The following is a 23,679-nucleotide window of genomic DNA, read 5'->3' as shown; positions in this document are numbered from 1 at the left end:
TATCTGGAGTTTCTACCACCTGTGTGATAGGCTGTTTCTGGCCCTGGCTGTTTTCTGGCCACCTGTGAAATGGTTGGAGGCATCAGCACTGCCACTCTGCTAATTTGTTGGTCAACATTAGAAAGCTGCACCATGATGTGAAAGAGTTGGTGATCTGTAGCATGTTGCTGTCAGTCAATGTGAAATATTTTCCAATAACCAAAGCACCAGCCCCATGATGTCAGGCAGCCAAGGTGGAGGGGTGGAGGCCAAGCCAAAGCCAAAGCTGCATATTTTTTAGGAATTGGCTAAATATGAACTCCTCCATATGCCCTCTGGCTCCAACAAAACCCCAGTTCAGGAATCTACACCTACTGTGACATTGTCTGAAAATATGACATGCATACATTGCCATTGCTATGATGATAACGACAGTAATATCCCGTTCTTCAGAGAAAGTATGTCCTTGTAAAGTTGTCATTGCCACTGCTGAGCTGCCCTGAGCTGCCCTGACTCCAGTGGAGCTTTTTTAGTGGCTCAGAGGTTGCGCTGGGCAGCTTCCATTTGTGGATGTGTGCAACAGAGCGAGCAGGGTGTTCCTGGAAAGAGCCTTCATGCTCAGTGGACCCTGGTTAAAAATAGTAAATAAGAACTTAAGACCCATCAATTCTTTCTACAGTGTGCATGTCCTGATCCAGATGTCTCAAACAACAACCAGTATGCAAAATAACTTGAGTCACTGAATAACCAGATACATTTTTTTTTTTAACACATACACTTGACAAGAAACCCAACTTTTCCACTTACCTGAGTTTGCATGATTTGTGTGATAGGTTCATGTCTGGACGGATTTTATTTACCAAATGAATTCCCCCAAATATTCTTAACAGTGGTGTGTATTCACCCCAGACGTCAAAATTGCTACTAATGTGGGTCCTCCTCTGGGATTCTCCAACCACAATGTGGTTCATCTGCTCCCTTCATTTAGGACTGTGCTGCACAGGAACAAGGCGCAGACACGTGAAGTCCAGGTGATAGCTCTCTGGCCCTTCAAGGGGTCTTTGACTGTACGGATTGGTCTGTCTGTCATCCAACAGTATTGATGAACTGTCTGTGATGATAATGTGATCCCATCAAAAACGGTTTTCTCCTATCCTAATAACACACCTTGGATCACTAAGGAATTGAAAAATCTGCTTTGGGAGAAGAAGGCTTTTTTAAAAAGGGGTGATAAAACTGGTTATGCTGGAATTAGGAAAGTAGTTTCTGCTATAATGGCTAAGGCATAAACAGAAATACAGGGCTAATATTGAATCCAAATTCAATGAGTCTGACCTCAGATCTGTCTGGAGTGGTGTGAAATTGATGACAGGTCTACGTACAAGCTCTAAGGATGTCTGTCTAAATGGTTTCACTTCAAATGTGCAGCTGGCAAATGATTTAAATAGATTTTATTTGAGATTTAACTCAAGAAAACCAGTAAAATGTGTGAACTTGTCAGGGACACCTCTGCTTTTAATATTGATGTCTCTATGGTTGCAAAGCTTTTCAAACAGACTAAGTATACTATACAGTATATAAGACACTGTATATCTGTGTTTACATACTGTTTATATAAGGGTGTTTGTTGTGTAAATATGTTTGTTTTATTACTATTATTATTATAACTCATTCTATTTTTTCTATTTCTTATACTTTATGTCTATTTTCTCTCCTATGTCTACTTAATGTGTATTTGTGTTCTTCTGATGTGTGTAAAAAAGTGTTCTTCTTTTGAGCTGCTGTAGCACAGGAATTTCCCCAGTGTGGGATTAATAAAGTCTATCTTATCTTATCTTAAGGTTAGCAAGAGCCCAGGTCCAGATAACATTAGTAGCTGTGTGCTTAAATTCTGTAATTTTCAACCAGTCTCTTCTGGTTCAAACAGTTCCTAAAGTATGGAAACTTGCCACCATTGTCCATGTGGCTAAATGTAAGAAGCCTTATTGAATGATTTTAGACCAGTTAGCTCTCACCTCACTGGAGATGAAACCCTTTGAGAAACTGGTTAAGCAGGAGATACTGAGGCAGGACCCACTTCAGTTTGTCTATAGAGCAGGCAGAGGTATTGATGAACACTTACTCTGTTAAATTTCTTTGTTCAACATCTGGAGGCCTCAAAAACCCATGCTAGGCTTCTCCACATTTAATACTATCCAGCTGTACTTGCTGAGAAGCTACTATCATATTTTAATGTGAACTTAAATCTTGTTGGCTGGATTGTGGATTTCTTTTCAGACAGGTCACAGTGCATCAGGGTTAATGGTCTTATCCTTTAAATTATTTTCTTCCACTGGTGCTGGTTCCCCACAGGGCTGTGTCCTTTCACCATTGCTTTTCAATTTATATAGTTTTTTGTGAAATTTGCTGACAATACAGGCATTGTAAGCCTTTTAAATAATGATGGCACTGTCTTGTAGTTGATGACTACACTACTTGGTGCAAAGAGTTTTATTTATCGATAAATGTGTCTAAGACTAAAGACACGATTATCGATTTCCGCTGGCTCCAGCCCAGCATTACACATACTGTCGTTCAGGAGAAGGATATTGAGATTGTTTGTCAATATAAATACTTGGGAACCATTATTGATAATACATTATGTTTTGAACCCAACACCGACGCCATTTGTAAAAAAGTCCAGCAGAGGCTTTTCTTTTTGAGAAAAATGAAGTCATTCAATGTGTGCAATGTTTTAAAGACTTTGTTTTATCAGTGTTTTATTGAGTCTTGCCTTTTGCATGGTGGCGTGGTATGGCAGTCTTCCATTGGCTGGTAAAAACAGGCTAGCAAGGCCAAAGGCCATTGAAAAGCTTAATTTATTTCATTTACATCATTAATTGCTGCTTTTCAGATCAAACATCAGATCAAATTTCCTTCGGGATAATAAAGTTGGAAAGTTGGACATTCCAGGAAATGGTTATTATCACCACTTACAGAAATAATATGACAATATATTCTCACTCGAGGACCTTTTTGGTGCAGAAAAAGAAAATACACTGACATTCATAAACAAAAGTAATTTAAAGGATTACCAGGTACTCCAGCACCATTGATCCATTTATGTTTAATCCCATTATCACCTTCATGTGAATAAATGAACCTAAATTCCTGATTAAGTGAATGAAAAGACAAGGAAAGATAATATAAAATAAGATAAGCTTTAGATGGGATCAATACAGGGAAATTGTGTCAAAGCAGCAGAGAATTACAAAATGGTTGTATAATAGTTTAAATGATACTATATGTACAATGTGGAGGAGAAAACAGAGGCACAATGAAACATTTACAGGAAGTGGGTAAGTTTGGTGTTGAGGCATTTGTTAATAATGTGCAGTACAGCCAACACTTACTTTGAGACACCAGCAGTTTACAGTTAGAAACAAACACATTATAAAGCACAATTAATCTCTTCACCATCACCAATATGTGTTTGTATTAGGGATCGGTCGACCCCTAGTTTGTATGCATTTGTTTGTATAGTGGTGTCTGTGGCTACCGCATGTATGTATAGATGCAGATAAACATTTATAAGCACATACATATTTTCTTTGTATCTATGTGATATACATGTATTGTCTATTTGATATTTTCTGTTATATTGATCTATTCTTAATAGTATTCTCGCTAATTTAATCATCACATCCGACAAAATTTGCTCCCATCTCAGTGTTCAGATCAAACTGTTCTTCTCATGGTTGATGGAAGTCACTGTACATGCTGGATAAAAAGTCAAGTCACTGGGAGTTGTACTATGGTTTGAATTGGCCTGTTAACTGCATCACCATCACACATCATCAAAACTAGATTATTAAGTAGTAGATTCACAACAGCGTACTGGAAGAAATTGGAAAAAAGAGACATTTATTGTAATAAATTCCCATCTGACTCCTAAAAATACAAGAAGAGACTTTACAAGTCAAATTCTGGATCCTTGTGATGAGGTGTCGTATCCATGGAGTTTGAGCACTCATCTGTTGTAAATTTTATCCCACACTTTTGTTTTTTTACTTTCTACAGACAGCATATAGCTTTTTTTTTTTTTTTTTTTTTTTAAATTGTTTTGTCTCCTCTTCACCAAGACCAGCACAGGACATAGTACATAGGCCTACAACCTGCAGCTAAAACATATATGTCAAGCTTACCATACAGTGGGCTAAAATAACTATGCTTGCTCTTAGCCGGTACAACCACGTCATTTAAGCCCCTAAGACCTTAAAAACTATTATTCTCCTTGAGGCAAAGATAAAACTAGTGATTTAGGAAGAAGAAAGCTACGGTTCATTTCTAAGTGCTGGTGTATGCAGGTTGAGTGCAAAGGGGCATCAAACCTGTGGCTTCTTAATGATATCAGACTTTTGTTTAAGTTGAAAATGCTCTCCTGTCACTTCCACCATAGTCAGTTCTGTTTTCTCCACCTGGGCTTGTTTAAAATAGTTTTTTTTGTATCATCCTTTATGATAACTAAACAAAAACAACTGGTATCAATGAAATGCAGGCCGCCGAAAGGCTGTAACTCCCGTCCAGAGAGAAAGGATGTGAGTGCAACAATGAGTCTTAAATCAAGGTGAGTCCTTTGATCATTTTATAACTCAATCACCTCAATGCACGCACACACACACACACACACACACACACACACACACACACACACACACACTGAAGTGCGTGGCACTATCTTTGTGGGGACCCGTCATTGACATAACGCATTCCCTAGCCCCTTACCCTAACCTTAACCATCACAACTAAATGCCTAACCTTAACCCTTACCCTCACCCTAACCATAACCTAATTCTAACCCTAATCCTAAAACCAAGTCTTAACCCTCAAACAGCCCTTTAAAGTTATGGGGTCCAGCATTTTGGCCCCACAAAGCTGTCCGGACCCCAAAAGTATACTGTATTCCCAGTTTTTGGACCCCACGAATGTAGTTAAACAAGAACACACACACACACACACACACACACACACACACAAGAGGTTTGCATTAGGCTACTAGTTTTATGAGGACTCTCCTTGACTAAATAATTCCAAACTTATTTTTACCTTGGACTTAATTTTAGTGCACAGGGCAAATTCCAATCCTAAACTGTGCAAACCTAACCCTAATTCCATTGTCTAATCCGTTTTACGTGGGGTCGTGTTGCAGTGTTATGAGGCGTTATGTGCTGTTTATGACTTTATTGGCAGAGCACAGCGACTTCCTGGAGTCTCCATTGTTTGCCCGACAACCTCACAGTGGAAGGCAATCTCGGCCAAGAAATAGTTCAGACGTCCCTTAAAACGGCAACTCTTTTGTTGTTTTACAGATGTGTTAATTAGTGAGTTCATTCTACTCTTTATGCTAACCTAAGCTAACCGGCTGCTGGCTGAAGCCATATAGCCTATTTAATGGACATATAGATAGATATGAAGGTGGTATCAATTTCCTCATTCAATTCCAGGCAAGAAAGTGAATAAGCATATTTCCCCAAATTTTTAACTATTTCTTAAAATTCTGACCAAGATTATCCCTCTGAAGACAAACAAACTGCTTTTGCTTTCACTTATTTGCATGTTCTTGTGAAGCAAACTGCACACTCACACACCTCAGAGCTGAACAGCTCTGGCATGTGTAAGGTGGAGGCATTGGACATGTTGCGACTAGTGTGCATGAACAGGTGGTACACAGTACAATATGCTATGACCTACTACCATTGGCTCTCATGTTTTTGTTCAGCAGAAGCCATCTGGGGTTTCTAAGAACGACTTGCACCTTGCTTAACCAGCTAAATGACAGCAGCATGTATGTGCTTGTATCATGGTTTCCTGTAAATGCAAATGACAAACAAAAAGGTTGTACGAAAGTGACAGTTATTTAAAAAGCACAAGTAAAATGAAAATATTAAAATCTGTTAGTTAGCCTACTGAGGGATGAGTTGGATGCTGATGCAACAAGATATAAGATATTTGGTCTTTATCTCATTGTCTACACATATTTGGTACTCTAAAGTCAAATATGAAACTAACTTTTGTCCTCAAAGACAAAATAAATGATTTATTTGGGTTAGTTACCTGAGTACCCGTAGTTTTACTCTGATATAAGAGTATAATAATCTGCAGACAATGATCAGTTGTTTCACACTGAGAGATAACATTTCAACTGGAATCTTTTTGACAGTGCAGTCACTTTGGAGCTGCTGGGCAGAGCTCTGGGCGTTTTTAGCTGAGGTTTCAACACCTCCCTCTACTCGCAGTTTAAATGTGCAGAGAAACCCTCTGTGAGGTGTCAGTACCCTGCGTGAAGGAGAAGAGACAGCGATGGTGTTCTTCTCGGTGTTTGCCTCCGCTGTTTTGGTCTGTGTTGTCAGTGATGGGATTCCTCCTCATGGGATACACTGGACATACACAGGTAGGCTTTTTTTTTTTCATTGAAAGAATGTAGTATGATTCTTTTTAAATCAACCCATAACTTACCACTTATTTACAAAAGTGACAGAACTGAATTGGATTTAAAGGTGATTGATGCGTAAAACGCGCGTGACAACATATGTAAAGTATTCACAGCGCTTCAATTTTTCCACATTTTGTTATGTTACAGCCTTATTCCAAAATGGATTAAAAAAGAATCCCCTCAAAGTTCTACACATAATACCCCATAATGACAACATGAAAAAAAGTTTGTTTGATATTTTTGCAAATTTATTAAAAATAAAAAAAAGTAGTACATAAGTAGGCTATTCACAGCCGTAGCGATCAAGCTCAAAATTGAGCTCAGCTGCATTCTTTTTCCACTGATGCTCCTTGAGATGTTTCTACAGCTTAATTGGAGTCCACCAGTGGTAAATTCCGTTGATTTGACATGATTTGGAAAGGCACACGCCTGTCTTTATAAGGTCCCACAGTTAACAGTGCACGTCAAACCACAAAACAAGCATGAAGTCGAAGGAATTGTCTTTAGACTTCCGAGACAGGATTGTCTCGAGGCGAGGGGAAGGATAGGCTACAGAAAAAAAAAAATCTGCTGCTTTAAAGGTCCCAATGAGCACTGTGGCCTCCATCATCCGTAAATGGAAGACGTTTGGAACCACCAGGACTCTTCCTAGAGCTGGCAGTCCCTCTAAACTGAGTGATCTGGGGAGAAGGGCTTTAGTTAGGGTGGTGACCAATAACCCGATGGTCACTCTGACAGAGCGCCATGGTTCATCTTTCAACAGGACAACGACCCTAAGCACACCGCCAACATATCGAAGGAGTGGCTTCAGGACAACTCTGTGAATGTCCTAGAGTGGCCCAGCCAGAGCCCAGACTTGAATCCCATTGAACATCTTTGGAGGGATCTGAAAATGGCTGTGCACCGACGCTCCCCATCAAGCCTGATGGTGCTCGAGAGATTCTGTAAAGAGGAATGGGCGAAACTGGCCAAAGATGGGTGTGCCAAGCTTGTGGCTTCATATTCCAAAAGACTTGCAGCTGTAATTGCTGCCTAAAGTGCTACAACAAAGTATTGCGCAAATGCTGTAGCCTACATATATTTTCGTTCTTTATTTCTAATAAATTTGCAGACATTTAAAACTTGTTTCATGGTGTCATTATAGGGTGTTGTGTGTCGAAGTTTGAGGAAAAAAATTGAATCAATTTCGAAATAAGGCTGTAACATAACAATGTGGAAAAAGTGAAGCGCTGTGAATACTTTGCCTATATGCACTGTATCCAATGCGTATTTGTTTTGGTAGAAAAAGCTGCCAAGTTATTTGAATATTGTTAGCCTATAATTATTATGTGTATGTTTCTAAACATTAACCCGAGGCACTTATTAGCTTTTTATATATTTTTTTTTTCTGGGTGGCGCGCGCTGCATTGGTCAAATACCTGGGACAACCACATGTTGTGAGACATTTTTAGGTATACACAGCACGGGAGTACTACATAATTTTGGGGTGAATACAGTTGAGGAAATATACATAATCTGTCACAATATCCAGTTGAAAAAGTCCTGTGCGTGTGGTGCTTGCCCAACAACGTGACGTAGTTTAGGCCCATATTCCACAAACAAAAGCATAGAAATTGCAATATGCCACTCCCTAAATCATTTATTTCTGGGTGATTTTCACAATGTAATAGTAGTTTTTGGGGTTTGACTTTTTCCCACAGAGGGAGCTTTGGATCAGATGCACTGGCCAACCCAGTACCCTGCCTGTGGCGGTCAGAAGCAGTCCCCAATAGACATCCAGCGGCGCAGCGTGAGACACAACCCAGATATGTTGCAGCTGGAACTCAGCGGATATGCTCAGAAAGGAAATTTCCTCATGTCCAACAACGGGCACTCCGGTAAGCCAGTACCACAAACACATTACTCACCCTCAATATTAGTTCACTGTTAAAGGATCATACCACTGCTTCTGCTGTTCTAGTTCCTGAACTATGAACCAAACTTCATGTGACAGCATTTTATTGCCAAGAAATTAAAATGTTTGAAATTTCATTTCCTTCTTTTTAGTCAGCCATTGGTTTTTATTCATTTCTTTATGGTGTTAAACTCAGTTTTTAAACCTTTTTCGAATTGTGTAAAACCATAACAGTGAACCTCATCAATTCTGCACATTTTCCCCAAGCAGAACACCAGTATTGTTGTATGGTATTGGTTAGATTTGAAAAGCTTGCACTGCATTAGCCTACTTCTTATCAATAATATACCTTTTGATAAATCATGATTACAGGCTTCATGTCCACAGTGGTAGATTATATAACTCAAACAAGTATTAAGAAATAAATGGAAGCCAATGGCTGCCTCAAATTCAGGAAATGCTTTTTCAAAAGCTGAAACTAGAAAGCAGTTATGTACAGTATCCTTAATTTGTATGCTGACTCTTGTGTTTTTTTTTAATTTTTTTTTTTATAAAACACTGAAAATTACGTTTCTTTATGTTTCCATCAGTTCAAATCGACCTGCCTCCCACTATGGTGATCACCAAGGGCCTCCCAGGGAAATACACAGCTGTCCAGATGCACCTGCACTGGGGCGGCTGGGACCTGGAGGCCAGTGGGGCGGAGCACACTGTAGATGGCATCCGTTACATGGCAGAGGTTGGCTTGAAAGAAAGTTTGAAAATGACAGTTTGGCTTGAAAAAGAAAGCCAAAGCTGGTTGAGATAGTGCACCAATGCAGTGATGACAGGCCTTTAATGCACAATTCAGACATCCTCTATTCATGAAAGCCTGCACTTATTCAGAGACCTGTGCAGCTATTAAATGCATATATAAACGTAAGTTACAACGAAGCACAGAAACTGCATTTGTACAAACATCATTACACTGCCTCAGTTCACTTCCACAGTGTAGAACAACTAGCATATTATCCTGCCTAAACTGATCAGTAGTACTAGCCTCATAGAAGGTCATTGGGCATGTTTTGGCACCTAACCTGTTTTGCATTTCAATCTTGTCTTTCAGCTCCATGTTGTCCATTACAATTCTGACAAGTACAAGAGCTTTACTGAAGCCAGAGATAAGTCAGATGGTCTGGCAGTACTCGCCTTTTTCTATGATGTAAGTACACTGTTATCCCGAATGAGTTGACTTTACTAGAAATTTGCATTGAAACCTGTTGCCTTAAACCATTAAAGTTTTTACACAAGGTTTTATTTAACAGGTAAAGTTAATGCAGTAGACAAAGTTTACATTAGTAGTCATTACTAAACATCATTAGTAAACAGAAATAATTTTTTTCTGGTGTCATGTCTAAAATAAGCATGTTAAGTTAAACATGCAATGACACTTAATACATTAACATTAGGCTACTTATCACTACTAAATTTATAATTTAAATATAAGACTGGACTACAATAGAGCTGTTTGGAGCAGTATATATATATATATATATATACACAGTTGAATTACACCTACATCTTGGTTTACAGTAACACAAACAACTTTTGTTCCGTTTTCTTTGTGTTCTGCTTTGTCTGACCACAAAGTTGATCAACATCCTGCACAGGATACCAGCAATATTTCTGATAAATGATCATCAGTTCTGCTATGAGTTTACATAAAAGTCTTTGTAGTAGAAAATGATACACTCCAAATGCCCTTTTGAAGTGTATGATTATTTATTTTTTTGGTCATCCTGCTGGGTAAAGGCTCTATGGAGTGTTCATTTACATGCCGACGTATTGAATGAGTGCTTGTTTCCAGAGGAATGCTCTGGCTCTCAGACAGTCAGCAGCTCTCAGCTGCAAGGGGTCATCGCTGCAGCAACGCCACCGCTGGCATCCGCCGTAACAGCAGCACAGAGTGGCAGAGAGTTATTGCTATTTGGACAAACTCATTTAAAGGAGGATTCCGTTTAATTACATCTGGGAACTCGGCAACAAAAGATTATCAGACGTATGTAATGTATTCTGAAAGGAGAACATAGGTGAAGGCATACATTTAAAAACACCCATCACAGTTTACAGACTGACATTCTGGTTCAACTTTGATCTTTTGTATCCAACAAGCTGTTTTCAACACAGGGATTAACAGGGGAATTTTAAGGACCGCTTATGTGCACTCACTTTTACCTATTAACTCCAAATACAATGATTTAGAAAATCTGACTAAGTTTCTTGCCCTGTCAGAAGTTTGTAGTGATGTTGCTGTGTTCACACATTTTAATAATTACTTCTGTGAATAGAATATTATCATAATATATAGATACAATGTCCCAACCCACGAAAACAACAAGGCTCAAGTTATAATAAACCAGAATAATCAAGTCCCCCTCCCTTACTTTACAAGTGCTTACACACACTGTTTTCTGTTTTCACTGAACATTTAAGCTTCTCCTTTGGTTTACATTCAGGATGGGCATTTTGAGAACACATACTACAGTGATTTCATCTCCAACCTGGCCAAAATCAAATATGCAGGTACTTAATGCAAACACAAATTAACCGACCAACCTTAGTGTTTGAGTCTAATGTGGTTTTGATGTGATCCTGACAGGTCAGAACATGAACATATCAAGCATTGATGTGCGCTCCATGCTCCCTGAGAACCTCAACCACTTCTTCAGATACCAGGGCTCCCTCACCACGCCACCCTGCTACGAGAGCATCCTCTGGACTGTGTTTGATACTCCCATCACTCTCTCACATAACCAGGTACAGCAGACAGGAGGAAGCAAAAGAGTGTTTGTAATATTACAGCTGATAAAAATAAATAACACTTTCAACTATTCTGTCATATATGGAACCAAACTGTCACTGTGAGAAGGATATTGGCTCATTTTAACTATTATGTGGTGCAATGTCATAGCTTTCTCTTCTTCTCTGTCGTGTTCAGATCAGGAAACTGGAGAGTACGCTGATGGATATGGATAACAAGACCCTGTGGAATGACTACCGTATTGCTCAGCCTCTCAACAGCCGCGTGGTGGAGTCATCTTTTCTTCCGCGCTTAGGGAAAGGAAGTATGTTGCTTGTTGCGACATTGCGATTACGCAATAGAGCAATGTCATTTATTCCTCAGAATTAACATGGGGCGCAACCAAGGCCTGAGTCTAATCCTCGTCATTTTCATTCTCCGTTTGTCTTTTCAGCATTTTGTCGGCAAGATGAGATTGAATCGAGGCTCCTGAAAATTGAGGGTCTAATAACATCTCTTGGAAAGCATGTTACTTCAGGTGAGTCATTAAAAACTGCTGAAGATAGCTGGATGTGAAATGAAAATGCCCATATTTACTCTTCTTTCTTACTTATTCCCTTGAGGTGGATTTCGCAACTCAGGGCCTTACAGACATGGTGAGTCCTTGATTTCCTTCTGATTTAATTTGAGCTCTAACTGGGATTTGTGACTGTGGATGTTTAAAAGTAGATTAGTCTGATTCTAGTTTTTCTGTTTTGCTCAGAACCTCATGGTCTGTTTCCTTTGGTGCTCGTCTTCCCGGAGAAAAATTCTGGAAGTTATGCTTTGGCCCGCCTCAGCCATCCCATGGAGCTGGACTCTTTCACAGTCTGCATGCATGTCTTGCCTCAGCTCGAGGGGGTCCACACCGTCATCTCCTACACCAGTAACGGCAATGACAACGAGATGATGATATCCATCGGCGAGGACAGAGATGCGAGAGAGGTGGGGCTCTGGATTGGCAACGAGTTTGTCAACCTGCCGCACAACGTCAAGTCCCACGACTGGGCCAACTTCTGCATCACCTGGTCGTCCCACACTGGCGGCGCGGAGCTGTGGATCAATGGCATGGTGGGGGAGCAGCGGTACCTGAAAAGCGGTTACACAATCAGCCCTGGCGGTGTGTTCATCCTGGGCAAAGACCAGGATGGATTACTGGGAATCTCCAACGCAGACGCCTTTGTGGGTAAGATGACTGATGTCAACATCTGGGACTATGTGCTGACCACAGCAGATATCCGGGACCAGATGTCATGCGAGACAAACAGCACCGTGGTGGGAAATGTGTTCAGCTGGGGAACCACCAAACTCAGTCTGTTTGGAGGGGTGCAGCTGGACAGTCAGTATAGATGCTCTTGAAGAGGCTCAGCTGCTTCTGTTCACATGTGCTTTAAAAGGCTGCAGTAAACTAAATTATCAATGCTGATGGTGGGGATTTTAAAATGAGTATGACATGTGGTATGAAGGATAAAATGTCTTTCAGGCACCTGTAATTCAATTTTTAATGCAAACTGTATCTTACAGCTTCAGTCATGTATTGTATTCATACCTTTGCATCGTCAATAAAGGCTTATAAGTGACTTGTTGGTTTGTTTAAAGTGCCCATATTATGAAAAAAACACTTTTTCTGGGATTTGGTGTGTTCTTTTGTGTCTCTGGTGCTTCCACACACATACAAACTTTGAAAAAAATCCATCCATGCTGTTTTGAGAGAGATACGGTTTCTGAATGTGTCCTGCCTTCAGTCTCCTGGTGAGCTGGTCAAAATCGGCTCGGACTGTGACGTCACAGTCCGAAATGAGCTGGCTAACCACAACCGTTAGCTCGTAGCGTTAGCATTAGCATGCTAACGCTAATGCTAACGCTAGCATGCTACGTCGTTCTCAATAGCAAAGCACTGCTACAACACACACAAGTTCACCATAATCTACAAAAGAACTACTTACATGTGCGCCCTCATTTAGAAGTCTCCCAGCTAATCCTGCCTTGTAACTGACTGAAGTTGTAGAAACAGGCTCTCTTTTACTGTCTCTAGAGTTAGCTAGCTGACATGCTCTACATCTGAGCTACTGAGCATGTGCGAGTGCAATCAAAGATAGTAGTGAAGAAGAAGATGAAAAGAGGTCTCACTCTGTAGCTAAAACAGAAACCAGGTGAAAAGAGGATCTGCAGCAGTGAGAGACAGCTGTGCAGTACAACAAAAATATGGTGTTTTTTGAAAATTAAACCATGTAAACCTATTCTGGTACAACCTTAAAATACAGTTATGAACCTGAAAATGAGCATAATATGGGCGCTTTAATGACTCAAGCACCAATTCACACCTCTATAAGGTGGCGTGGCAGTGCGCACATCAAGTTTTAGCTGGAATTGAATTGCACAAAGATTTAGTAGCCACAAACAATGTACAAAGAGATTCTGTAAAGGTTCCTTGTGAAATAGAAAGTAGAGGCTAAATTAAGACATTCCCAGTCCATTACAATCCTCCCAAGAGTGAAGACTTCCTCTCCTCTGAATGCTCTCATTTGTCTTCAAAAGGCTGTGACCCTGACTGCATCCTCCAGGCTTTCTTTGCTGTCTTTCAGTGGCAGATCACCATCACCGAGTTTGATCTCCACGTTGTTCCTCTTGGCGAATATCTGGCAGATCTCCAGGAATGTCTTGTTCTTGGTCTCCGGGACCACCAGCCAGATGTAGATCAGCGTGACCAGACAGATGAAGGAAAAAATTATAAAGCTGTAGGAGCCCAGACCTCTCTGGAGGGAGAAGGAAGAAGAGGAAATGTGATTAGTGTGTCCTCATGATGAGACATTGTAAATATGTTAGCCAGAAACAGTTGGTTTGGCATAAACAGCATCTAAGGTGCTTTTGTTGGAATGCTCTTTTTGGTTTATGTTACTAAAACAAATTCCTCCATTGTTTGCTTTGTGGTTTAAAGAAGAAGAACTATTGAGAGGAAATAAACATGATACAAGTGTAATGGTTGTGTTTATCTCTAAGATTACGCCACTCATTCCATTGGAAAAGACACGATGCCAAAAGTGCTCCTAATAAAAAGGCATTGATGCTAAGTCTGCTAGAAGAACAGGCAGACAAGGGGAAACAGCTAGCCTGGCTCTGTACAAAGCTAACAAAATTGGCCAACCTGCACCATAAAGGTCAGCGATTAACATGTATGGTCCTATTTGTTTAATACGTGAAAAAATTAAACGGAGGTAAAAAAGAGAACTTGTGGTTATGTGCCAGACTGTTTTGTGGCTATGAGCAGTGTACCTATAGTCTATGCTTAGTCTGGCTATCACCAGACCAAGCTCAATCTTGAGCTGCAGGGCGAAATCAAATCGCCGGCAGATCGGGCTGGGTTTACCCAGTCTAGTCTACGCTGGTTGCCTGGCAAACCCATGGTGACGACAAGACTGTATGAATGTTATTTATGTTCTCATCTAACTCTTGGCAAAAAGCGAGTATATTTTCCAAAACATTGTTTTTCTCATTTTAAATGTTTATTATTAATTAATAATGGTGTATTTGTCTCCGGTTTGATTGGTTGTTGCAGTTGTACAGTGCATACTGATAGAAAGTAGGTAAAAATAAAGACTACATTATCATATCACAGTCAGAATGTGACTTGAATTGCCTTGCTGTTTACACTTAAAAACATCTGTAACCAATTACATTTTGAAATACAGTTTTTTTTTTTGACTGCTAAAAGACAGTGGGCACAACTAGAGCCACATGTGCAAAACTCTAACACAGCAGCAGTTCATGTGAACCAAACTCTAGTTTGTTTTTCATTGCTTGAACACAGTTTTCAAAACTCTACACACTTATCCCACGACTTTAACCATAACCTGCACAACACTGTGAATATACAGCATTTTGGCTAATAACAAAACTAATAACCACACATTCAAAACAGAATGGATTTCATCCCAGTGCGTTTCAAACACTGCTGATAGCAATTTCAGCTGAAAGCCTAAGCAGGTGTCTTGTTTTAGACTTGTTAGTGATCACATACAGTATATATCATATATATACAGGGAAAGCTCAGAAAGACTTTTTTTGGAAGAAAAAAAGAAACACCAAGTAAAAATGAAACAGTTAGACATTGTACCGTTCAAGAGAAAAAGTGAACAGGTAAAAGAGCAAAGATACCAATATGTCCAGATAAGATGTCTGAGGTTACATACACAGCTATTAAAAAAAAACGTGAAAAACTTTACTACTGTAAAACTGCGCACTTACTGTTTTTCAGAACGTAATGGAGGTGGAAGCAATGCAAACACCACATTCATTTGTAGATGATGCAGGACAGGTGCATGGCAAGAGAGGACATCCAATGTGATAATGAAAACTTGTCGCATCATGTTGGAGAGAGGCAGGATTAGCCCCACAATTGTTTGTTACTATTATGTACCTTTATTTTTTTCCAGTTATTCCATAAATTACTAGAGACAAAATAAAAATACACATCTATTGATACTACTACTGATTTTCATTCCTTCTTGTTTACATACAAATCTGGTATAATATAAAAAAAAAAATACCATCATGTGAAAGAATTTTACTCTTTTCTTTAAAGAAAATATTGACTAGTGTGAAATCACTTAAATTATTCAAACTGTAAAGATGAAAAGTTTGTAATTTTTGTATTGGTGTTTGATGCTAGTGTTTTTACTCTGAGTGTGTTCTGAGTGACAGTGTGTGTTATCTCAGTGAGGATTGTTCATAGTGTTTGGCTGCACTGAGACTGTTTTGAGATGTGTGTTAAGAGTTGTGTTGCTTTGAATGAGTTTTGCAGGTGATGTGATGTGAACTGTTTAGCTCAGGTGACTGTTGGTAGTGCAGACTGTAGTTAGAGTTTTGCACACGTGGCTTCAGTTGTGCCCACTGTCGTTTAGCAATCGAAAAAAACTGTAATAATCTTTAATTCCCCCAATGTTAGAGTTCTTAGGAACTGTGTAACTAACCTCTAGGAAGGGGAAGATGAGGCCAACAGTAAAGTTGGAGAGCCAGTGGACGGAGCCTGCGACCATGAAAGCAGCGGGCCTGGCCGACTGCCTGAACATCTCGGTGGTGACCACATAAGGAATAGGACCTGAAAAGCACAGATGTGGTTAACGACAACCCAAACACTCAAGACACATCGTTACTCTTCAGGGTGACAGGGATGACGTTCATGTCTCAGACAACTGAGTGCAGATTTACAACATATATCATTACATGTCTGGTCACATCTAAACAACACTTCAGCTAATGGAGCACCCTGTTGTAATCTGTGTGTGTGTGTGTGTGTGTGTGTGTGTGTGTGTGTGTGTGTGTGTGTGTGTGTGTGTGTGTGTGTGTGTGTGTGTGTGTGTGTGTGTGTGTGTAAATAACCACCGGCGGGGTCAGACTCACTGGGTCCTATGGCGTGTCCTATGACGTAGATGATGACACAGGCGATGCTGATGTAGGGCATCCACGTCACGCTCTCCTGTCAACCCAAACTGCTGTTATCATTAACCCATCATGTTGATGCTTTCAAATAGGAACAAAGACATAACAAAATCTTCTTAATGGCTGCATTGTGTGGGAAGACTTAAACCCACTGGGCTATTGAAAATAAAGCATGTCTGAAGATGCTGGGTCCAGGTGAGATTACAGGGCTCCAAATGTATAATAAATTAAAATTACAGCCCAGTACAAAATTGTAGCACAGTGACACATTTCCTGTTGTTTGGCTTTGTACCCCAGCACACTGGACCACGAGGTTAAAGTGCGGACTTTTAGCTTTAAAACAATCTTCTCTCTGTCATGGTGACAGCTAATTCATAAAAAAAAGTTTCACCTTTTTGACTCTTTTGCTATTCTGTCATACACTACTCTTTTCTCTATGATGTCCTCCCTGTCCTGTCCTGTGGCACTCAGTGTGTTCCCGCCTTTCACCATCGCCTGATCGCCACAAACACACCTGCACACCTGCTCCCAACTCCTTCATCAGCTCCCCAGTACATTTACCTGCCCCTGATGCCCCATACATGTTATGTCAAAGTTTTAGTTTCCAACTTGAAAATGATGTTCATGTCAACATCCAAGTTGTAACTACGACTGGGAAATTAGTTAATGACTTATATCCAACTTGGCACTTAATAATACAGAAGTATAACTAAAAACCAGACTAATATAGTACAGTACAGTATCTATCCTCATACGTTACACGCCCAAATTAAAACAAGTGATCAAAGCATAGAACATGTACATTAAAAATATTTGTTTAATGTACATCAGAGACTGATATCTACTGACTGAAGGGAAAGTCCTCCCTAAGAAAGGTTGAGAAATGCTAACAGCAGATTGTTTTTGTATGCTGGACCACTAGAGGACAGCAGAGTGATATGTTGAGGGTGTGAGACAAACTGCAGCTTTCACATGGTACCTGGAAGGTGAGAGCGACAGTGAGCAGCACACAGGCTCCACAGCAGATCCCAAAGCCACAGAGCAGGAGCAGCCGTCGTCCCCAGGCTTCCACAATGAAGACCTGGTGAAACAAATGACCTGTTCAGAACTATTGTCTCCTTCTAATATGATCAAACAACAGACAGTTAGATATCAACAGGCACCTACAGCAGCCATGGTCATGAAGACATTCACTGCACCTGTTCCCACAGTAACGTACTGGATGTCACTCTGCTTGACTCCTGCAGTGGCATATATGCTATCTGCATAGTAGTAGATCTGAGGAGGAGGAGAGAAATGCATTATGTTTAAATAATTAGCCAATAGTTGGAGAACAGAGGTAAAACATTAGCAGGAACAGTATTGTAGTTGAAAATAACTGAACAGAAGAAATTGCTGTTTAAGCGATGCTCTCTGATCTGGTGTTATATCTGAAATAGAGTCAGGGTCAGGGACAAGAATAACCCGGCTCACAGCATTGACCCCCGACAGCTGCTGGCCCATGTTCATGGCGATGATGGAGACCAGCTGCCAGCGAAGGGAGCGCTGGGACAGCAGGCTGAGCACAGACAGTCGGCCATCGGCCCTCTCCGACTGGTCCTCCAGACGCATCTCTGACAGCTCTGCATCCACGTCGTTACTGCCACGCAGGCGCTGTAGCGCTTTCTTTGCTGTCTTTTCATCTCCTCTCTGGATGAGCATGTACCTGGGGCTCTCTGGGAAGAAGGGCAGCAGCAGGAGCTCTATCATGGCAGGGATACCAGTCAAACCCAGCATGAGGGTCCAACCTGGACACAAGGGGGAACACATCTTTTACCAATACCAACCTATAAAGCTCTCTCTTGAGTCTTCTAAAATCAGCTAGTCAAGGATGTGCTTCAACATCTAAACAATGAAGGATGTACCTGTGCTGTTGCCCAGTATGTTTCTGATGCCCAGCACCTGTGCACTGAGGATGCCGATAGTGATGAAGAGCTGTGGTATGATGCCAAGGGCTCCCCTCAGGTTTTTGGGTGAGAGTTCTCCCAGATACATTGGCACCACGTTGGATGAGAGACCTGCAGACAGGGAACTTAAGATACATAAAAATGACAGTAACACTTTACTTGAAGGGGTGTGGACAAGACTGACATGACACCATCATAACCATGACATGACACATGTCATGAACATCGAGTCTTTAAGAATGTTTATGACTGTTGTTATTAAGTGTCATTCGGTATATTATGACACTTTTAATGCAAAGGTAGTATTGTTTGAGATGTTTGTGTTATGACAACTTGACATTAAGCAAGACAATAAAACATGTCATAAATATGTAATAGCAGGCCTAATGATCAAACTTAAAGAAACTAGTTAATTAAGTGGTTGGATTTTACATTGGATGTCATGAGACCAAAATTGTGTCATGAATATTTTCCTTTTTGGAACAATTTGGACTTGTCATAAAGTTTGATTACACTGTCAAATGATTTTATAACAGCGTCATGAATAATTACCTTGACTTCAAGTGAAGTGGAACCATTTGGACTTGTCATTAAAATGTCATAAAAGTTAGATGGCAGTGAATACAGTACTGAAGGGATTTAATGTGTTTTGGAAAGATAACATTAGCATTAATGTTAGGCTACTTGTTGCTAAAGTTACCGCTAACTGTAGTTAGCTGCCATTAGCTAGTCAGCTCTGTACAGCTGACTCAGCTCCAGGGTGCAAGGAGCCAAACCCGGAAAGAAAACCATCTCGGTACTGTATTCCCTGTCGTAAAACTGCGTAGAGCGAATTACACAAATATTATGGTCTCATGACCAATGTATTAAACAACCACTTATGACAGTTTAATGTAATGTTAACACATAAAGCTAAATAGTTTCTTTAAGTTTGACAATTAGGCCTGCTCTGACATATTTATGAGAGGTTATGTTGTCTAGGTTAAGGTCAAGTTCTCATAACAAAGACATTGACAGGTTATATTGTCTTGCTTAATGTCAAGTTGTCATAACACAAACATCTCAAACAACGCTAACGTTGCATTAAAAGTGTCATAATTTAGAATGACACTTAATGACAACAGTCATAAACATTCATAAAGACTCCTTCATGTTCATGACCGGTGTCATTATATCATGGTTATGACAGTGTTATGTCAGTCTTATGCACACTCCATCAAATAAAGTGTTACCAAAATGACTCTTAGAAATCTTTATTACTTTAAGAGTTGAACATATCTGACCTGCACAGATGCCCACTATGAACCTAGCCACAATGATGATCTCATAGGTCTTGGCAATCTCGCTGACTCCCATCATCACAGCAGGGACGATGGAGAAGATGTTGTTGAAGAGTAGGGTGCCCTTCCTGTCCCAAGGTAGATGCATTTAAAGTCAATGTTAAATGTTAGACAAACAAGTAAGCAGTTTTAATAGTGCACGATAAATTTGACATATTACCTCCCTAATTTGTTGACCAGAGGGGCTACCATCAGAGAGCCGAAGAAGCCTCCTAGCGGGTACATGGACACAGAAAGAGACCACAGCAGAGTTAGGAGGTTCTCCTCCATCGGACTGCCATAACGCTCCATGTAGGTGGTATTATAGAACTGCTGCATGAACTAAAGAGAGCAGGACAATACTGATAGAAACACATCATCATATATGAGTGACACCTGCCTCCAGATCACTGTGTGTGACAGTTAAGCTTTTGTTTCTTTGCTTGGGTTACCGGTGATGGAGAGTTGATCACAGCCACATTGTAACCATACTGGAACGATGAACCAAATGCAGATATGAGCGTTGCCAACACCAGGACCACAGTTAGTCTCTGTCGGGGGACATCAGCGCACCAGGTGAAGCCTCGTGATTACACATACATTTGCACACTGTCACAGAACAGACAAAGCAAACACTGATGTGATGGTGGTGATAATCACACCTGGTGTAACTCACCCCTCTCCTCACCGCAGGCTTTCCCAATTCCTCATTCTCTGCCATGACTGTGTTTGGACGCTCTTTCAGTAGTAATAACAGCACACTTTGTGCACCACTGCATTCTGCTTGCCCTTTGGACAAGATCAGAGAGCGTAGCAGTGGTTTACGGCTTGGCTTCAGTTATCATTTTCGTGTTGCTGACTTTGCCCTCTGGTTCAGTACATTTTGTATGCAACACACTCAAGATATTAAATGCTGCCCTGGGCTGAATGCTGATATCTGATGCTTTTATTGCACTGCATCTTCAACTAAGTTGGTTGAAGTGATTAATCTACAGCTGTCAGAATGGAGTTATGTTATCATCAAATTTATAAACCACATAAGCGTCTTTATTATTTACTTACCTGCAGGCTGGATTACAGGAGAGGTGCTTTTACATGACGACACACTGCTGATCACTGACAATTGGCAAAGACTTCAGTATAGATCATTCTTGAGCCTTGGGTCCGACTGCTTTTATAGAGATGATTGTGTGAGTGCAGAATGGTGTATACAGTGTATAGTGTAATATATATACAGCATACCATATAATATGGAATGATTATAATAATTTAAAAACAACACTAAATGTATTAAATTGGATTATTTCAGGTCAGTATACAAAAATAACACAAATTGAAGTATTTATCTGTTCTCACGCTAAAAACAGTTCATCTCACACTGATTACTGAATAGATTCGTTTTCTGCAGAAACGCCACAGCTACCAATCGTTTTTTTAAATGGTTTACTTTGTCTTCAATTTGTCATGTGCTGCAATGCCTCTTATCTCTAAAGGTGAGTCTGTTTATTATCACGACGGCCAGTTTGTTTGCTCTGAAAGCTGGATTTTGGTTATTTGCTTTAGGGATGCCTAACTGCAAAAAAAAACAGGGTGCTGGTGGGAAATATGAACTTATTTATATATTAAGTTAACTAAATGTATATTGTGCTTACATAGACTGTGAAAACAGCTTTTTAACAGAGAAGTATTTCAATCAACATCAGAAATAACATATTATATCCAGTTCTTTTATCCAACAGTTTAGTGCAGTGGTTGCAATATTAGCATTTAACAGTTGAGGGAGCTAATGTTATGGTTGGTTGCATCTCAACATTCAAAGAAGAAGGAGAAGAAGAAAGACATGTCATATGTAAGTGGACTTATACCATACTTAATAATAATATATTACTGCCTAATTATTCACAAATCTGGGAACCAACCATTAACCTCTCTCCTAATGTGTCTATTGTTTCTGATGTGTGACAAATAATAAAATATGTTCCTCTCCAAATGCTCAACACACATTTATTGCAGGTACTCTATGGACAATAGATGATAAGAATAAGTTCCCTAACAGTTCTTACCCCTCCAAAATCATCTTCCCTGAAAAGAAAGTACCTTCTAACAAGTGATGAGTGCAGGTATATTAATTTAATTTAAATATGCTGTTGCAGCTTTGAACTATTGCCCATTACGTTTGGTGGACAGTGTGTTTGAGAATTGGCTCTAAGAACCACTGACGCAGCCAAATGAACAGCGTGTGTTAAAAAAAAAAAAAGACTTCCATTATCTTGACTGGTGAATGGTCACCCCATGCAGTGAAGTACAGTCCTCTGGTACTCTTTAACCTAATGAATTAAGTGGGCAGAGAGCCAGCAGAGGAGAGCATGCAGAATTGCCTTTCACAGGCTCAAATTACTTCAATGTCAGCCAAATCTCACAACCGAGACAATGGATTAATTCCTGTAGGAAATACAGTAAGTGTCAGTCGTCTGTGTGGCCACTGTCTCCTCAAGGACAAAAAACTGGCAGTTTGGACCAGCATAAACAGCATTTACTTCCTCCATTTTTCCAGATGTGGTATCCAGTGCTCTTCACTTGTTGGTCCTGAGAGAACGACCTCTGCACTGTATCACATTACTTTAGACCACAGATACAATTAGATAAAAGGAAAAGTCTTTATCGCATAAAAACTTTGTATTTATGTTGTTAATATTTTTTGTACAAACAGCATAAAGTCTCCATGTTCTGGGAATAATGTCTGAGAACTAACTGCCCTCATAAGTGTACAGTGCTGTTGCAGTGTTATGAAAAGTCTTTCCAGATATAAAGACTTATTACTGCAATATTACCCACTTCTGCAAATTCATCAGACCAACAGAGACCATACATCTACTTACTCTGATGCCAACTTAACAACCCAAATAAGTGCTTTCCCCCTGTGAGAGTCAAACAAACACTGACCACTTAAGGATAAGAGAAAATTGGATGTCAACAAGGTGGAATTTCTCCTTCCTCACCTTTCCCAACAACCGCAACAGTGATGAATTTAATTTTAATGCACCTCATCATCTCAGAGGCAGGCTCATTAAAACTACATGGATCTTAGACAATATTTTCAAGAGTTAAAGGAACTATGGGAAGTGGCACTGTGGTTGGAAGACCAGGTCGGTCCCATGATCCCTGTGGGGTTCAGTGGGTTCACACTCCTTGTTGGTATGCGTTCGGCCTGTAGCTCAGGGGGGAAAGGGAGCCAACAACAGCAGGGGTCAAAGGAGAAGTGAGGCTCAAAGGGAGGGCTCTGGTTTCAAAGAGGAAGGTAGGACATGTGAGAATAGGTCATGCATCCTGCCCACAGTGACAGTAATGATGTTGAGTTAACTTTGGCGACACGTCATCAAACACTGATGGAGTTTTGCAACAACTATCTAAAACATAATGCAACTATGAAGTTAGGCAAGGACTGACATCAAATATCAACGGAATTAATACCGGATATGTGCATCATAGGAGAATGTTTTATATTTGAATGTAACTTTTAACATATCTAAGTGAATTGACCACAGACAGAAAACTGTGCTTATATATCATGTAATTTACTATTCTTATCAAGTTTCTTGCATACAAAACTTTGGAACATACCCAAAGTTATACTGGATATAAAGCTGGAATTTGATATTAAAGTTACATTGCAGAACATATTAAATGAGTAATATATCCAAAATGTAAACAAACACAAACAAAAGTGTAGCTGTAAGCTGTAAAAAGTTTGGAATTTCCTCACTAAACAGAACAGCAGCTGTGGTCAGCGTGAGTTCATGCCAAGTTACAAT

The 23,679-nt window shown here is 40.1% G+C and overlaps 2 protein-coding genes across 6 annotated transcripts; one reads left to right on the top strand and one right to left on the bottom strand.

Moving 5' to 3' along the window:
• The first annotated feature begins 6,255 nt into the window (after positions 1-6,255).
• On the top strand, positions 6,256-12,743 carry ca6 (carbonic anhydrase VI). Its single transcript, XM_039800178.1, has 10 exons — positions 6,256-6,409; positions 8,152-8,328; positions 8,936-9,084; positions 9,451-9,546; positions 10,841-10,907; positions 10,984-11,141; positions 11,323-11,449; positions 11,579-11,662; positions 11,748-11,780; positions 11,888-12,743. Exons 1-10 carry the CDS (start codon positions 6,319-6,321, stop codon positions 12,520-12,522), a joined length of 1,617 nt encoding a protein of 538 aa, XP_039656112.1. The 5' UTR covers positions 6,256-6,318; the 3' UTR covers positions 12,523-12,743.
• A 624-nt stretch (positions 12,744-13,367) lies between these two features.
• LOC120558415 (solute carrier family 2, facilitated glucose transporter member 5-like) lies at positions 13,368-21,027 on the bottom strand. 5 transcript variants are annotated; one of them, XM_039799401.1, is made up of 12 exons: positions 20,930-21,027; positions 20,544-20,656; positions 20,320-20,418; positions 20,049-20,209; positions 19,832-19,956; positions 18,507-18,659; positions 18,076-18,389; positions 17,770-17,880; positions 17,582-17,683; positions 16,564-16,639; positions 16,134-16,261; positions 13,368-13,919 (listed from the first exon to the last, which is right to left on the bottom strand). In XM_039799401.1, exons 2-12 carry the CDS (start codon positions 20,586-20,588, stop codon positions 13,695-13,697), a joined length of 1,539 nt encoding a protein of 512 aa, XP_039655335.1. In that variant the 5' UTR covers positions 20,589-20,656; positions 20,930-21,027; the 3' UTR covers positions 13,368-13,694. The 5 variants fall into 5 exon arrangements, with proteins under 5 accessions (XP_039655335.1, XP_039655336.1, XP_039655339.1 ...); XM_039799402.1 differs by lacking the exon at positions 20,930-21,027 and having other exon boundaries at positions 20,320-20,450; positions 20,544-20,657; XM_039799405.1 differs by lacking the exon at positions 20,930-21,027 and having other exon boundaries at positions 20,049-20,100; positions 20,320-20,450; positions 20,544-20,657.
• Between the last annotated feature and the right edge of the window lie 2,652 nt (positions 21,028-23,679).

This window comes from Perca fluviatilis, chromosome 5, assembly GCF_010015445.1.
Source record: "Perca fluviatilis chromosome 5, GENO_Pfluv_1.0, whole genome shotgun sequence".
In the NCBI taxonomy this organism is placed as follows: domain Eukaryota; kingdom Metazoa; phylum Chordata; class Actinopteri; order Perciformes; family Percidae; genus Perca; species Perca fluviatilis.
The sequence above is the reverse complement of the archived record's forward strand: the minus strand, read 5'-3'. Positions and strand labels throughout refer to the sequence as shown.

What these genes read in the sequence shown, in the direction of transcription:
- LOC120558415 (XM_039799401.1), bottom strand. Translation starts at nt 20,588, where the DNA reads ATGGCAGAGAATGAGGAATTGGGAAAGCCTGCGGTGAGGAGAGGG. An exon ending in TGATCAACTCTCCATCACCG is followed by an intron (nt 20,210 to 20,319) that starts GTAACCCAAGCA and finishes TGCTCTCTTTAG; the next exon opens with TTCATGCAGCAGTTCTATAA. An exon ending in TCATCTTCCCCTTCCTAGAG is followed by an intron (nt 13,920 to 16,133) that starts GTTAGTTACACA and finishes TTCTCCCTCCAG; the next exon opens with AGAGGTCTGGGCTCCTACAG.
- ca6 (XM_039800178.1), top strand. Translation starts at nt 6,319, where the DNA reads ATGGTGTTCTTCTCGGTGTTTGCCTCCGCTGTTTTGGTCTGTGTTGTC. An exon ending in TCACTCTCTCACATAACCAG is followed by an intron (nt 11,142 to 11,322) that starts GTACAGCAGACA and finishes TGTCGTGTTCAG; the next exon opens with ATCAGGAAACTGGAGAGTAC. An exon ending in CTCAGGGCCTTACAGACATG is followed by an intron (nt 11,781 to 11,887) that starts GTGAGTCCTTGA and finishes TGTTTTGCTCAG; the next exon opens with AACCTCATGGTCTGTTTCCT.